A 17169-nucleotide genomic window follows, 5' to 3' on the forward strand; every position below is an offset into this window, starting at 1 on the left:
TCTTTGCAAGCCCACAACGATTTATTCAGATCTATTATTTTCTTCCTTTTTTCAATCAGAAATTTACACATGCTGACTTCATACATACTACATACATATACTCATATTGACTTCATATTTTCCATGTTATTCATTGATTTATTAACTGCATGTTTATTAACGGTTAAATATCATACACTATTTGCTTACTTCGATTAATTTGTTCAATGTAAAAACTTGCTTACTTAGTTTTGTTCAATGTAAAAACTTCTTTTTTTATTCTGTTCTATGTAAACCGCTATATGTAGCGATAGTTACTGTCGCTACATATAACTATCGCTATATGTAGCGATAGTTACTGTTCCTGTATATTATACAGGAACCTCCGGTATATAAATTATTTAAATAATAAATAATAATATAGGCCTAGGAAGTGGACTTCTTCCAGCTTTGTTCCTCTCAACAGCCAGCCTGTGAAACAAAAGGAGGCCATATCTTTCCTCACAATTGGACCTTGATGCAACAGACCTGGACTGGTATCTAAGCTCATCGGTTCTTCATACTTGAGTCTCACAAGACCTGCATACCAGGGCCACCAGGACCACAGTTTCTCGATGTCTCTCTTTCCTCTCAATTACTCATCCATCATTGGCCACAGAGGGAACATGTACAGCGGGATTCCTGTCGGTCACCTCTGAACCTGTATATTTACTCCTTTGGATCCTAACTCTCTCCTCTGATTGAAGAAACATTGTACCTTGGCATTTTGTCTTGATGCCATGAGGTCCATGACAAGTGACCTCCACTTGGTCATAACTGCTGCAGAAACTGGAACCGCCAGATTTCACTTTCCAAGATCCAAAGTGTGACGCTTTCAACATTGTCCACTCCTGCAATGTGGGCTGCTGCTAAGAGTCTGAAGATAAAGCTCTGCCCAAGTGAACAGAAGACTCATCTCCTGGGGTACTGCCCAATTTCTGGTTCCCCCCTTGCTGGTTTACATAAGTCATTGCACTAGCATTGTCCAAATACAGACTGACTCACCTGAAGCAGAGGGAACAATTCCAGGAGGTTCTTCTTTATTGTTCGCCTCCAAGTAGTTGATGGACCACTTCGCTTCCATAGCCATCTAGCAGCCCTGAACAGTCTGTCCTGGACAATGCACTCACAACCAATTAGAATGGCATCTAATGTCACAATAATGCACTCTGGCGACTCCAAGGCCATGCCCCAGCTGAGATATTGATCTAAAAGCCACTACTTTAGATTGTGCTGAACCAATTTCAGCAGAACCCGTCTCTTCTCAAAAATGTGTGACAAGAGGGCTCCACTGAGAATTTAGGGCACTCCGAAGTAGTCTTATGTACCGCAGCCCAATGTACCAACTTCAGAGTTGCTGTTTAGCCTGCCCAGAGAATAGCACTGGGTGCCAGCCCAGTCAACAATTGCCACACTTGCCCTTGTAGCTTGGTCATCCTCTCGGCAGTCATAAACATCTTGCCTTTCTGAGTATTGAACCAGGTCTCCAGATACTCCAAATCCTGAATTGGCTGTAGCTTGCTCTTGGCAAATTTGACCATCCACCCTAGGTCTAGGAGCAAGCAAATGGCTCTCAAGGTTGCTGCTGAACTGCCTCTGTTTACTATGCTCAGATTAACCAGTCATTCAGGTCCTTGCGAAGAGTGGCAGCTACCACAATCATCACCTTGGAGAATGTCCTTGATGCTGTCGCTAAATCAAAGGGAAGTGCCCTGAACTGAAAGTGACTACTCCCGAGAAACCTCTCATGGTCTTGACAAATGGGAATATGCAGATATGCCTCTGAAAGATCTAGTGATGAAAGAAACTTTTCTGCCCTGATCACTGCACTCACTGACCAGAAAGTCTCCATTTAGAAATGCACAATCTTTAAAGGCATCGATGTACTTCAGATCCAAAATCAGCCATAAGGTCCCTTCTTTCTTTGGGACAACAAAGTAAATGGAATATCTTCCTTAGTTCCATTATTGCCTTGTAACAGAGACTATGGCCTCCAAAGCCTAGAGATGTTCTAGTGTTGCTTTTACCGCCTCTCTTATCCCTGGAGAATAAAATGAGATCTCCTAAAAGCATCCGAAACTCTTCTTGCAAATTATGAGTAGCCTTCTCTTACAGCTGAAAGGACCCACTGTCCATGACCTATAAAAGTGGGACAACCGGCTTCCAATTCTCTGGAACAGAGGACGGACCCTTTGGATCTCATGGTGCTTTCCTTGGAGGCTGATAAGCCCCACCACACTGTTATCTCTTGGGATCCTTCTGACTGCACAAAATAACAGAGACCTGCTTCACATTCTATTCTTTTGCGAGGGACTTCCTCTTCCTGACCTGTAATGCCTCAATCTCCCTGAACTTGCTTCTATTAGGGAGATCACTGAGGGGCCCTTAGGCTTCACATTTGGTAACTTAAGTACCTTCTTCTCACTCAAAATCTTCACTAACTACCCTAGATTCTCTTCAAAGGGAAGTGTAGAAAGCTACTGTAAACCAGGTTCCTGCCCCCCCACAAGCTTATCATGTGTTGGAGCCTTACAATGTGGATTGAGCTGCATCTGGATCTGTGTGACATGTTTGGGATCTGTCAAAAAGGAGTTTTCAACCCTGCTGAGATTGCAAGCTGCCACAGCCAAGGTGAAAAAATATAAAAATACGTCAAAAACCCCTGTGTGCTCTCCTGTGAATGACAAATGCTCTGCAAGAACCAGCATCCAGCACTCACAGTGTTAAAAAGTTGAGAAAAGGGCTGTTCTGTTTAGCCTTCCCAGAGAATAGCACTACATAGCCAGCACAGGAGAAAGCCAAAGGAATGTTGCCAGACCATTTAAGGAAGAAAAGGCATAATTTGTCTGGCTCTGTCTGTGAGGGGCACAGATAGCCAGGAGTTGAAGCCAGGAAGAGAGGAATCTATCTGGCAGCTCTGCAATTAGTTCTTGTCTGAAGAAGTAATTATTAAGAGGGAGGGAGAGAATTCTGTGTTCTGAGGAAACAGATTGACAGACAGCTGTTCTTGCTTCATAGCCTAGTTATATGTAAAATCTCAACAAGGGACAGAGGAGCCCGGAGTTGAATGACTGAGAGATTTCCTTTCCAGAGATATCCAGGCCCAAGAGCACATGGCTAGATCACCCTCCTAACAGACTGAGTTAAGCAATCTAAACTTTGCACAGAGAGCACCTTAGCAGAGGAGGGAGAAGATTTATTTCCTTGTGTTTTTTCACAAATTCATTATCTCCTCTGAACTGCTTCAGTCTTTCAGTCACACTCAACAAACTTTTTCCACAGCAACATGAGATAGGGAAGGGCAAGAGAAGCTGATGGACTGTGGTCTCTAAGAGACTGAAAGCAGGCCAGTTTCTATTTAGTACCAAGTAAACCATTTGGAGAAGCTCCCCAGGAGAGAGAAAGAGCTTCCACATACTGCAGTGCTCAACATTTTGCTTTGTAATCTAGCCAGCTTCACCATGAAGGACAATTCCATTTTCTTGATAGTTTTTTCCCCCATACAATTTTATATTGGAACAGGGTGCACCCCTTTATAAACTGGACAAATTGGGGTGGATCTGTTCCTCCCCCCCCCTGCTTCGAGAATTCAGGGGTAAAGAAAATTTCTGAAAGTTATTTCTGAAAGTTATGTACTTCACTATTACTGTCCCTTTTTTTTTTTTTTAACTATCGATGGTTGCCCTGGCTAAAAGGCCTTTTTTTTTAATTGCTTGATTTAAAATAAGAAAACTGCAAGTTTATATTATACTTCACAATTGTATTTTTCCCATTTAATGTTCTAGTTGGATTTACTGTCTACTTACACAATACTAGTAAAAGAATTAATTACGGTTTTATTATGGTGTGATGATTTTTTCTAGTCTGTGGTGCCACAAGTGAGAGGTTGTTTGGGAAGAGCATAGTATTGTGGTTATTGGGGTGACCGGGACCCTGTCTCATCCTCCACTCAGACTATGAATCCGAAAATAAATCATATTAGATCTATTTCTTTCATCACTAGATTTTAGGGGTAATTCATAGTCTGGACCAAGGTGGAGCTACAGAAGTTTTCCCCAGAAGGGCATTTTACTCAGTACTGATTGTGCTTCAGGGGAATCCAAGATGGCAGAGCTGGCTGTCCATGGTTGAGTCCGTTCTTTCTATAATTCTTATCTGCTCAGAATTATACCTCATTCTGGTCGCAAATGGAGTGCCAGGGAAAGGGATGTCTCAGCTTTCCTGCCCTCGAACCCTGTTGTTGGACCGATGGACTCTCATTTGCTTTAGGGGACCTTTACTCTGGGAGTTAGATCGCTGGAGGGGGTTCGAGACCCCTTCCTTGACTCACTAATATCTCTGTCCCCGGAGGAATGGATAAGCCCCTGCAAATCCTGCTGTGGCAAAGACACTAAGAAACATAAGAACATAAGAAATTACCATGCTGGGTCAGACCAAGGGTCCATCAAGCCCAGCATCCTGTTTCCAACAGAGGCCAAACCAGGCCACAGGAATCTGGCAATTATCCAAGCACTAAGAAGATCCCATGTTACTGATGCAATTAATAGCAGTGGCTATTTCTTAAGTAAACTTGATTAATGGCCGTTAATGGACTTCTCCAAGAACTTATCCAAACCTTTTTTGAACCAAGGTACACTAACTGCACTAACCACATCCTCTGGCAACAAATTCCAGAGCTTTATTGTGCATTGAGTGAAAAATAATTTTCTCCGATTAGTCTTAAATGTGCTACTTGCTAACTTCATGGAATGCCCCCTAGTCCTCCTATTATTCGAAAGCGTAAATAACCGAGTCACATCTACTCGTTCAAGACCTCTAATGATCTTAAAGACCTCTATCATATCTCCCCTCAGCAGTCTCTTCTCCAAGCTGAACAGCCCTAACCTCTTCAGCCTTTCCTCATAGGGGAGCTGTTCCATCCCCTTTATCATTTTGGTTGCCGTTCTCTGTACCTTCTCCATCACAACAATATCTTTTTTGAGATGCGGCGACCAGAATTGTACACCCGCAATGAAGCATGTACCCGCAACAAAGCATGTCACCGGCTGATGACACTGCTAATGCCAAGCCTTGTTCTGAGACCGTGAATCTGGTTGGAATTATCTCAGAGCCACTGGGCATAGTCAGCGGTGCAGGGAGAATTCCTGGAGGTGAAGCCCAGCAGCAGGCGGAAGTCTTATTACTGATTCAATCCTTTGATCTGGTAAGGCAGGGTACTTTCACCTTAGAAACGATTTGGGAGGCTATTGAAACTCTTAATAATAATATTTCAGCTCATCTAAATCCGGTGGTGAATCATGTAAATGCTACGGATGTCCGTGTGAAAATGTTGGAACGTGAAAGTGGTACCATAAAAAAAAACCATGTGAGATGTTTATATTGGATCTAGAAATACTTCTGCTCTTCAGTTTTTCTTAAAGAAAATCAATTTCTTTCTAACAGATTGGAGCGAATGGAAAATCAAATGAGGGGGAAAAACCATTGTTTTATCAATTTTCCTAAAGATCCTCTCGTCTCTCTTAAAGATATGTGGAGGAAATGTCTAGTGAATATCCTAAAAATTCCTGGGCAAGTATTATCCTTTGTATCAAGGGTTTATTATTTACCAGCTTTTAAAAAGGATTTGCCTATTGAAAAAATATGCTGGCTCTGTCTCTGATCCAACCAGCTAGTTTGAACCTTACTGCAGTTCTTGAGTCATCTCAGAGTGAACAGGTTACTCCTGCAACTCATACTGCTACATTTCTTCTGGAGTCAGCTCAAGACTGGGTTTTGAAATTGTTTTTCAAGCCTGACGAGACAAACCTGACGAGACAAACACAGAAGACATGATAGTTTCTCTTTTTGAAGCCTAGGGAACTAGATTTGGGAGCTTTTTTCCTTTTAAATTTCTCCTGTAAATGCCTCATTAAGTATCAGAATTCTTCTTATGTTTTCTTTCAACCTCTCAACTTTCATCCTTTTTGAGAGATAAGCCTTCACCCATATCAGATTCCTCTCCTATTTCTGCTAGTAAAGCTTCTGATATCCAGGTATGAGCTGTTCATTGTATGTTATAGGATCCCTTTTTTCAGGCCAGTGATTACCTTTTATCAGAATTGATATCTATTTCCTACGGCTGGGTTAGGATTCCCCGGATTTGAGGACTAGGATTGTATGAGACATGTTTCTTTCTTGGTGTTTCTTTTCAAATCTTATATTGTATTTCATATTTGGTTATGTATCTTCTTTAATGTCTCATTGTTTGCTGATTCAAGTGGATTCTTGAAATTGATTTGAGAAATTCCAACAAATAAAAAAAACAAAACAGTTTATATTTCTCTGCTTCCATCTGCTGGTAGGGGAATTGGTCTGGTAAGACAATAAGGAATTTTACTTTCATTTGATACCTTATCCCCACACTCTCGTGAACTCAGTCATAGCTCTCACACTCAATATCTATACAGATCCTCTCATGTAGCCAACATTCATCTTCTCAAATGCAGAGAAGTATGGTACAGTATGGTAGCTAAAGACGTAGTGGTATGATACTGCACTGCTACATTAAAACTATGACTCACTCATACAGTACTCATACCACAAGGAAGCACTAGGACATACAGTTACATTTCTAGCTACTGCACACACATTTTCCTTCATAACACACATGCATGACCACCACTGAAGGGTTTCAAACAATCCACTAGCTAAACATAGGTCATATATAAACTGACCACACAATGAATATATAACAAAAATATAACTTATTTACAGGCCTACTAAATATGGTTTAGTGTTTGAGGTCCCGCTAAGTGACCTTCCTGCTTTATGGAAAAAAAAATATACCAAAGATCTATAAACAGCAACCCAAAAAATAAAGAAAAGAGGGTTTGTAATGCACGATTTCATATAGCCAAAAAATGTAAAATTTAAAAGACCAAATGAAATAAAAGAAATGTAAAAAACATTTCGCAAAATAAAGTTACACACTTATCTTGAACAAAATCATATGATTAATTAGAACTCTGTAAACATAGCACTTTTTTTTTTTTTTTTAATTGTTGCTGTATCACCATGAACAAAGCACATGAAATGTCTGTATCTAGGGCAACAACATAGTACTGTGAACATTCCCAATAACATGGCAAATCTGCTAACCCCAGAAAGCTGAGGTTTTAGGTAAGAGTGGAAGACATATAGAATCAGAGGTTTGTCTAGCCTTAATTCCTCTAGTCAGGGGGCAGCAAAGTCTACTTCATAGTCTATCTAGCCTTTTGTGATTAGCAAGTCCACCTTTATCGTTCTTTTCCATGTGCACAGACAGTATTCTACCATTGTGACCACAGGCACTAATGTTTTAACTTTTATTCCCAGAGAGAGACACTGTCTTACTATGGACATGGACAGAGAAAGATACATCAATATGCCATCTGAATACGCAGCTCAATGTACTGATAATGTGCTGATTCTAAACTGAAATTTATTGAAGCCCTCAAAAATTTAAATTGTAAAATAGGCCCCTGAAACACACTTTAGATTTACCTCTACATTTGTATTTAAAATACTCATTTTTTAGCAAAAGCTGTAAAAACCTCCCAAAAAGGTTAGAATTTTGTTTTAAGCTTGAGTAATGAGAATTTGGATTTTATTCTCACCTTACAAACTACAAAACAGAAGGTTCTGATATTTGGCATTCCGATAGGGATTGGAATTTTGAATTTGTCAAAATTCTTTAAAAATATAAATAAAACTAATATCAGCTATTTCTAATAAAACCCAGAGCAAGAAAGAAAAATGTAAACTAGGAATTCAACTAAGATGCACTATTAGAATTAATACTACAGGAGCATGCCTATGCTGCCATGATCTAAAAGACAAATTTTAAGGAAAATTAGTTTTAAAAAGTACCTGAGGCGTCATCTTCTAAAGGAAAAGATTTTTTTGCTTTGTTTTCTTTTTCTATTTCTTTTGCGTCTCGATATATGTCCTCTTCACTGCAATAATACCAGACACACAAATGGTTACACAGAGCAACAGCGACATCATTCCAATCACTTTCTAATTACCTCTGATTTGCAAAATCTTCTCCTTTCACTGGCAGGATACACATACCAAACCCTCCATTCCCTCCTAAAGCCATGGTAACTCTCAAAAGGCAAAAAAAAAAAAAAGGGTCTTATCCACTAAAATCCACTGATAAAGAGATATTATAGAAAGCAGAAACAGACAATGACCCCCCTTGGCCAAATAAAAGAGAGAACTGGCAACTGTAAAGATTTGGGTCTCACGGTTCATGTCTTCCAATTCTACCCCTCCAAAAAATAAAAATCTTCTACTTTCAACAGTACTTGAAAATATCATTTGGAAAAGCAGCATTAATATATACACATAATTCTCAATTCAGCCAACAGTTAAAACAACCAAAATCCTTTAGAGGAGAGGCCTGGCGGCGGCAGTGCTGCGCATCGCCATGTGAAGGGTAGCGGCTTCAACCTGCAAGCTGGGGGCTTCTGCTCTTGGGTAAGGTTGCCTGGGCTTGCTGTGGCGTTGTGACCATTGCTTAAGGGTGACAGCGTTAAGGGCTCAAGATCACAACGCTCCAGAAGGAGCATGTCACTAGACTAGATGCCTTGTGAGGGGCAGGGAGGGATATAAAATGGAGGGGAAATATCCCCACCAAGTTGTGAAGGAAGGCTCACGTTGCCAGATCCTAATCCTGCAAGCCCAAAAGGAACAGAAGGAAACTGCAGAGTCAAATATACAGTAAATCATTTAAAATCTCCTCTTTCATCTGGATTTTTATTTCATTTCTGTGAAGAAATGAGTGTTTAAGATTTTTAGAAAGCTCTTCCTACTATGCCAGTCCATCAATTATAGGAATGACAGTCTCGGTGTAATAAAATTGTGAACACAGTGTAATCTTATTTAAAAAGCAGGAGCTAGTATCTGAATGTAATCCGTTTTGAAGTGTCTGAAAGACAATATAAATCAAATAAATAAAATACTTGAGGCCAATATTCAGTGGGTTGTTTAACAGACACATTATCTGGCACCAGTTATATTCAGCGGGATAAACTTGTTTAAAGTTATCTGGCTAGAATATAGACAGTTAGGCCTAAAGTTACTTAGGTAAGAGCTGAACATACCCTAGAAGCAATCAGGATCACTGAGAAGAACGGTCCTGGCACAGAGGAGCCAGTTTTGCATGTATGGCAGGGTAGGACGGTTTCAGCAAGGGGTGGGGGACAGAGTATGACTTGTGATTGGGGGCAGAGGAAGGACAATTAAAGAAGTTTTAACAGGGAGGAGGCCCAGGTCAGTTGTGGGGACCTCGAAGGGGGATACATACATGTGGTACTGAAGATATCCAGATAAGTAGCGAGCTATCCGACTACACGAGACCGGATATACCCGATAATCAGCTAGGTTAGCCAAATATCTTTTTCTTTTTTTTTTTTTTTTAAAACAGGGCCAAATTACCGGTGTTTATTAGAGCTAGGGGTCTGGGTCCCCCTTAGATCTCTGAGTAGGGAGGGGGATCCGGTCACAGTGGCAAGTACAGTCCACAGTGGGAGGAGCAATGTAGCAACCATACCAATAAAAAAAATAAAATAAAATCAACATAATTAACTAACAGAATAATGTCAAATACTTAAAAACTCATAAAATTGTTCCAAACTCATGAAATATTTTAAAACAGATACATTGAATAATACCCAATAATTAAAACTACTAAGCATTTTAAAAAATTCCCCACTCTCCATACCTGGAAACGTTTGATTTCCAGATGTTTTGAGATTGTCATGGATTAACAGGCAGAGAAAATGACAAGTCTCTCATCCATACACATATACACACGCTCTCCCTCACCCACCAATATTCACATGCTCTCATCCACACACACTCACTCTTGACTCCCTCACATATACACACACTCACTCTTGACTCCCTCACATATACACTTACTGTCATTGGCTCTTTGATACACACATGCACTCACTCTCATGACTCTCGCAAATACACACACATTCACTCTAGATCCCTCTCACTCACATACATACACACGCACTGGCTCCCTCTCCCCCCAAACAAGCTCCCATTCATTCTCACACCCACACACAGACCTCCATTCATACTCTCTTTCACACACACACAGATCCCCAGGATGACTCATTCATACTCTCTCACTCACACACACACACACATCCCCAGGGAGGCATTCATTCTCTCAGACACACAGACAGGCACTCCTTCATTCTTATTCACACACATATCCCAGGCAGGCACCCATTCATTCACACACACACACACACACACATACACGGCAGCCTCGGAGCCTCTTTTACTCCTTCACTGCTGCTGTCACCACCGCTGCATGCCTGTTGGGGAGGAGCTGATCCATCGTTCTAGGAGCCCACACTGCTACTTCTCCTCTCTGCAGGCCCCGCAGTATTAAAAATTTGCAGGTGTAGCACTTCCTTCATGCTGATCTCATGTATTGCAATATCAGCAGAGAGAGTGCTGCCCTCGCAAGTTTTTAATACCACGATGCCTGCACAGATGACAGGACAGCTCTATTCACGGTGCTAATGTGAGGCTTCATTTCTTCAGCCTCTGGTAGGATGTGGTCCAATGGCAGTCACATGGGCCTCTTTTTCGGCCACAGATGGGATAGGAATCCACTGGTGGCTGCACAGGCCTCTATGTTGGCTGTCAGAACACAGCTGATTCCGGCTGGGTCATGCTCCTCCTCTTACTGCCCTGCTCCTCCTGTTTTAATTGGTGGACGCTGGGGCCGCGTTGCTTTCTCTCTGACAGGGACGTCACCGCTGGATGCCAACACCCAGATGAAAGTCACCAACAAAGGCCCGCGATATTAGGCCATTGTTAATAACATCATTGCAAGGCACTGGCAGGCCGGAGATAATTGGGCAAATTGAGGAGGGGGGGTTGAAAAAAGTCAATTGGCGGGCCGTAGTTTGCCCTTCCCTGGACTAGACAGAACCAGAAATCAAGGCAGTGGCAGCCAGGACTGTGCAAGGCCAGACTGCACCAGGGAGAGAGGAGACGGATTAAGAGGGGTATGAAAGGGTGAAAGGAGGAAGACAGAGTTTAACAGAGAGGGAGAAAGTGTGTGGCACAGAGAAGAAGAAAGACAGAGGACCACAGGGGAAGAAGAAGAGAGGAAGAAGTCATGGAGAAAGGGGACACCAAAAGGAAAGTAGTGCTTAAGGGGGAGATGGATAAAGACAGGAAGCATAGAGATAGCATCAAGGGGGATGGAAACTGCATTGAGGATGAAGGAAAAGGATCACAAACACTGAGGAGGGTAAGAGAAGCTGCAGAGATAAAGACAGAGAAGAAGGAGATAGTCGTGAAGAGGAAGCACAGATGGCAAGAGAGAAATGTAGAAATGGGTCATTATTAATTTATGATATACCTGATAGAGCCAGAAAGAGATGCATAGGTGCTAATACATTATTCCATACATGGTTCAAAACACAGAGTGAATTTCTTCATGCCACCTCTGTTACTTTTAAGATAATAAAAACTGCAATAGAGGAAATGGAGAGGTAAGAAAATAAGATATGCCACACTGGATTAGACAAAATGTCCATCAAGCCCAGCATCCTGTCTCCAACAATGACCAATCCAGGTCACAAATACGCGGCAGATCCAAAGCCTTGTTGCTCACTTCCAGGCATAAGTGGTTGGTTTCCCCCAAGTCTACCTGGCTAAAAACTGTTTATGGATTTTTCTTGCAAACCCCTTTTAATTCAGCAAAGCTTAGATGTCTTGACCACAATCTACAGCAACAAATTCCACAAACTGATTATGTGCTGAGTGAAAAAAAAAAAAACCAAACAACTCTCCCCTGTTTGTTTTATATCTAGTTCCTGCTCGTTTAATGAGCATTCCTTAGTCTTAGTTATTTAACCTTTGAAATAATACTGTGCCCTTTTACCCCATTCCACCACACACTGGATTTTATAGACCTCTATCATATCCCCTTTTCAACCTTCTCTTTTCCAGGCTGAAAAGCCCAGACCTGTTTAGCCTGTCTTCATAAAGGGAACCATTCACAATAATAAATAGCAAGAAGACATGCCCATAGTTACAACGGCTCACTTCAATCACCGACTGAAAGATGTAGATTTTACATTATATAACCACTGGTGATAAAAGGTTGCAGCCACAAATTAGACGTATTGTCTACAAAAGTAAGGACATTTTTTGTAAAAAAAAAAAATAATATATATATATATATATATATAATATATAAAATCCCTCTATAGTCAAAGAAAATAACATTAGAAGAATGACATCAGCATCACAGAAAGACTCAACCTGTTTCATTCCATGGAAAGGAGGGCCCTCTAGTGGAAAAAAAAAATAAACTTTAGCTGTATTCGAAGACTGAACTATATCTGCTTACACCAGACACAAAACGTGTTTGTTGACTTCTACAGGAGTGATAAAAACCGAAGTTGGAATATCACCCAAAGTTCTGCTAAAATAGACATGATTTTTATCACCCCTGTAGAAGGCAACAAAGTAATGCCTGTGTCGGGCATAGTCCGATATAGTTCATCCTTGGAGCTGTGAAACATCATCATGGCCATAAAAACAAACTTTTAGAAGATAAGTGCTGTTTTGGACATAGTTTTGAATAAACGTTTTTTTTATTTAAATTTTTATTGAGCCGTATCAACATTGCAATAAGTATACAGCAACTGCATATACAAAGCAAGCCATATTAGATATAATAAAGTACCGTATTTTCCGGCATATAAGACGACTGGGCGTATAAGACGACCCCCCCTTTTTATACACATTTTAAAGAAAAAAAATAATTTTACACTCAAACAGGAGCAACCCTATCTATGAAAGGGCAACACTACAAATACCGTATATCAGGCCCTAAAAACCAATACACCTCTTATTAGGAAAACAGAACTAGCAAGCAGCTAGAGATCCCCACACAGAAATAATTGTAAAACTATACTAATAAGCAGAATAAATGTTTCAAAACAGCTATGAACAGAGTAACATCCAACAATTAAAAACTCATAAAAACTATTAAACATTCTCCAAACACCAATAAAATATTTCAAAAAAGCAGACACATCACATAATATTAAATAATTAAAATGGCAGTCAATCAAGAAAAATAAACTTAAAAAGCCACCTTTACTTACCCCCTCCAGCAGCTCTCCTATTCCTCTTCCTTAGGGCCCATGTCTCACACACACACACCATACCAGTCATGTCCCCATGACCAGTTTCTGTCTCTCACACACCAATCATTTCCCAAACAGTCTTTGACACACACACCAGACACCTTCCTGAACAGTTTCTCTCATGCCATACACACACACAGGCTTCCCACTCCCGTGTTCTACTTACCGTACATATACGGGCTTCTCACTCTCATAATCACTTTCTCTGTCTCACACACACACACCAGTGTCTCTCTCTCATTTCCATGCTCGCTCTCCACGTGCACAGGCTTCTCATTCCCTGAATCACATTCTTTCTCTCACATTCACACACACCAGTCTCTCTCACACACACCGTCACCTTATCAACCAGTCTCTCTCTCATGCACGCACACACACACAGCCCTCCCACTCCCATGCTCTCTCTCACATAATCAGGCTTCTTACTCCCATGCTTTCTCACATACTCAGATTTCTCACTTCCATGCTTTTTCTCTCTCTCACACTCACATACACATCAGTCATCTCTCTGAGCAGTCACTTTCATTGTCTCTCACATATACACACACATGAGTTCTCTGACCAGTTTCTCTCAATCACACACATGCTCTCAATCAAATGCATTCTCTCACTTACACACAGGCTCTCAATCACACACACATTCTCTCACACACAGGCTGGCTGGCTGCTTCTCTCTCTCTCTCTCACTCACTTCCTCTCCCCTCCCCTGCCCCCCCGAGCACAAATGGTAGCTGCTGCAGCCTCCTCCTCCAGCCCCCGCAGGCCAAGAAAGAAGAATCCCATCGGCCGCGGATGCCACAGTTTTTTTTTTTTTTGCACCGCTGCCGTTCCCGCTGGGCTTGAACATGCTGATAGCCCAGCGGCAACGGCAGCAGGGAAGGAAGAGCAGCGGGAGAGACCGGGAGCACACGACACACTGGTGAGAAGCGCTGCCCTATAAGACGATACCAGGCGTATAAGACGACCCCGACGTCTGAGAAGATTTTCAGGGGTTAAAAAGTCGTATTATACGCCGGAAAATACGGTATACTGCAATACAACATGTGGGTGTTGGTTTTAAATGCACATAAGAAATGGTCAAAACAAACAAATAAATAAATAAATAATGGTTTTATGAGACCGATGATTAAAGTGAGTGACTTTAAATGCTTAAGAACAGTTAAAGGTTTTTATGTAACTGAAGTGAATGTATATAGCTTAGTTATATGAAGGTCTCTATATCCTAATTTTTGTGATGCCTTAAATTTGTGATTCTTTAGTAGAAATTGGATATTATATTTATCACAAATTTTCAGCTTTTACATAATTATTGAAAAATAAACCACACTGAAATTCTCTCTCATGCATATACTGCTTTACAACATAATATACACTCCAATAATATAGCGCAGTTGATTACCTGTAACAGGTGTTCTCCTAGGACAGCGGGATGTTAGCCCTCACATGTGGGCAACATCGTCTGATGGAGCCTGGCACAGAAAACTTTTGTCAAAGTTTCTAAAAGCTTTGACCAGCAGACTGAACATGCCCAGCATTCTGCTATCCGCACGTCAATGTGAGGTCCCCCTTTAGTCTCGTAACATAGAAAAAAATATGAGCGAAAAATAAAACAAACCGGAGGTAGAACCCAACTCCAAGGGGTGGTGGGGGGGATTCCTAAGGACTAACATCCTGCTGTCCTAGGAGAACACCTGATACAGATAAGCAACTGCGCTTTCTCACAGGACAAGCAGCACGGTAGTCCTCTCATGTGGGTGAATACCAAGCTCCAGGCTCTTCCCGAGAACAGATGAGACCAACAGATGCTGAACAAAGTGCCAATGGGCGGCTCTGCTGGCTGGCAGGAGACAGCCTGGCATCAATCAAGGGTACTAGGCTGGAAGAGTTGGGTTCCAGTTTGGAAAAGATTACACAAGAAGGACTGATCAAAAACACTGTCCTGTCGCCCATCTTTATCCAAGCAGTAGTGAGCCATGAACATGTGAAAGGAACTCCACATTGCGGCCCGACAAATTTTGACGACGGGGACTGCTTGCAGATGAGCCACAGACGTTGCCATGGCCCGCACAGAGTGAGCTTTGATACGACCAGTCAGCTTCAGGCCTGCCTGTGCATATCAGAAGGTGATACAATCTACTATCCAATTAGATAAAGACTGCTTATCCACCGCCACGCTCAGCTTATTGGGATCAAAGGAAACAAAGAGCTGAGTGGACTGTCTGTGCCTGGCTGTGCGTTCTAAGTAGAAAGCCGAGGTTCTCTTGCAGTCCAGGGCATGAAGGGCCCGTTCCCCTGGATGGGAATGAGGTCTCTGGGGAAGAAGGTAGGTAGCACAATGGACTGATTGATGTGGAAATCAGTCACTACCTTAGGCAGGAACTTCGGGTGCATATGCAGAAAAACATGATCATGGAAAAAGCCACGTATATGGCGGGTACATGACCAAGGCCTGAAGCTCTCTGACTCTACGAGCTGAAGTAATTGCCACTAGGAAAATTACCTTCCAAGTGAGAAACTTCAGATCGCAGGAAAACAGTGGCTCAAAGGGAGGATGCATGAGCTGTGCCAAGACCATATTAAGGTCCCAGGACACAGCGAGGAGCCGAAGAGGGGGCTTTAACTGGACTAAGCCCCTTATGAAATGACCCACCAAGAACTGCATTGATATTGGCGCACCAGTGATGCCTTGATAGTATACACCAATCGTGCTGTGATGGACCCTGACTGAGCTGGTCTGGAGGCTGGACTCTGAAAGGTGCCACAAGTAGTCCAAGGGGGCATGTGAATGGGTCCAGAGCATGCCCCGCACACCAAATGGAGAATCGTCTCCATTTCAAACTGTAGGATGCCTTTCCTCCAGCACAGAGGGCTCGGAGAGGGGGTCGCCTGAGTAGTCTGAGGAAAAATCTGTGGAATCATCTCCCCCCATGGGTTGTAAGGCCCTTCCCGCCTCACTAGGGCCAGCATGCCATAGGTGAGGCCTGTGGGGGTATCTGCCCTGGGCTCCAATGGCTTTGAAGGCCTCGAGGGCACCATGGGAACAGACTGTTTCCCTGCGACCGGTGGCCATGGGAGGCCAGAGGGACCCAGTAAAGGCTTAGGGAACTGAGGCTTTGGGTACGAGGCACTGGCCCCTCCTCGGAGGACCTGATAATCAGGATGGCTCTGGAGGGGGACTTCGGTGGCCACTGGGGAATTGAAGGCTCCTCAGGCACCAGTTGCGTCTATAGGGCACCCAACAGAACGTCGAGACGCAACCCTAACCATCTGAGGATGACGTTTGTGACATCGCAGTCAATACAGATCCAGTGGGTGCAAGGTAATTCACCAACACAGTTGCTCCTCATGGCTGTAGGGGACTTCCCCTCAAACAAAAAATCTAGAAACTGTTTAAAAATATTTTTTTAAATGGATTTAGAACAAGTACTGCTGCGTATCGCAGACGCTTTGGAAGGGTACAATCGTAAGGACATCTCTAACTCTGTGAAAACGATTTAATATTTTCCTCCTCCTTTGTAACCTTGGTGAGCTTCTTGATCTTTCTTTTACTTCTTTGCAACAACTGCCTGCTTCCACCACACCCTTGACTTTTCCTTGGCTAAAAGTGCTAATCCTTTCTTTGTGCCTCTCCCAGCAGCTCTTTAATCTATGACAGATCTTCCCAAACCTGTCCTGAGGACGCCAAAGCCAGTTGGGTTTCAGGATATCCACCATGAATATGCATGAGAAATTTACATATACTGAATCCCCATGATTGAATATGCATCTTATGCACATTCCTGGTGGATATCCTGAAAACCTGATTGGCTGCGGGGTGCCCAGAACTGGTATGGGAAGCCCTGCTCTATGACCTCCCTAAGTCCCTCACCACCAGATTTCAGCAGGTCCTAACTACCGCTGTCTGTTTACATGTGCCAAAACACAGGGTCAC

General features: G+C 42.3%; 1 protein-coding gene across 3 annotated transcripts in view; it reads right to left on the reverse strand.

The window, feature by feature from the left end:
* The window catches only part of OTULIN (OTU deubiquitinase with linear linkage specificity), a 244170-nt gene that overhangs the window by 82620 nt on the left and 144381 nt on the right, over positions 1 to 17169 (reverse strand). For all 3 annotated transcript variants that reach the window (XM_029590091.1, XM_029590092.1, XM_029590093.1), the window contains one exon: positions 7906 to 7991. In XM_029590091.1, coding sequence (XP_029445951.1) covers positions 7906 to 7991 — 86 coding nt within the window. The remainder of the gene's footprint in view (positions 1 to 7905; positions 7992 to 17169) is intronic.

This window comes from Rhinatrema bivittatum, chromosome 2 (genome assembly GCF_901001135.1).
Source record: "Rhinatrema bivittatum chromosome 2, aRhiBiv1.1, whole genome shotgun sequence".
In the NCBI taxonomy this organism is placed as follows: domain Eukaryota; kingdom Metazoa; phylum Chordata; class Amphibia; order Gymnophiona; family Rhinatrematidae; genus Rhinatrema; species Rhinatrema bivittatum.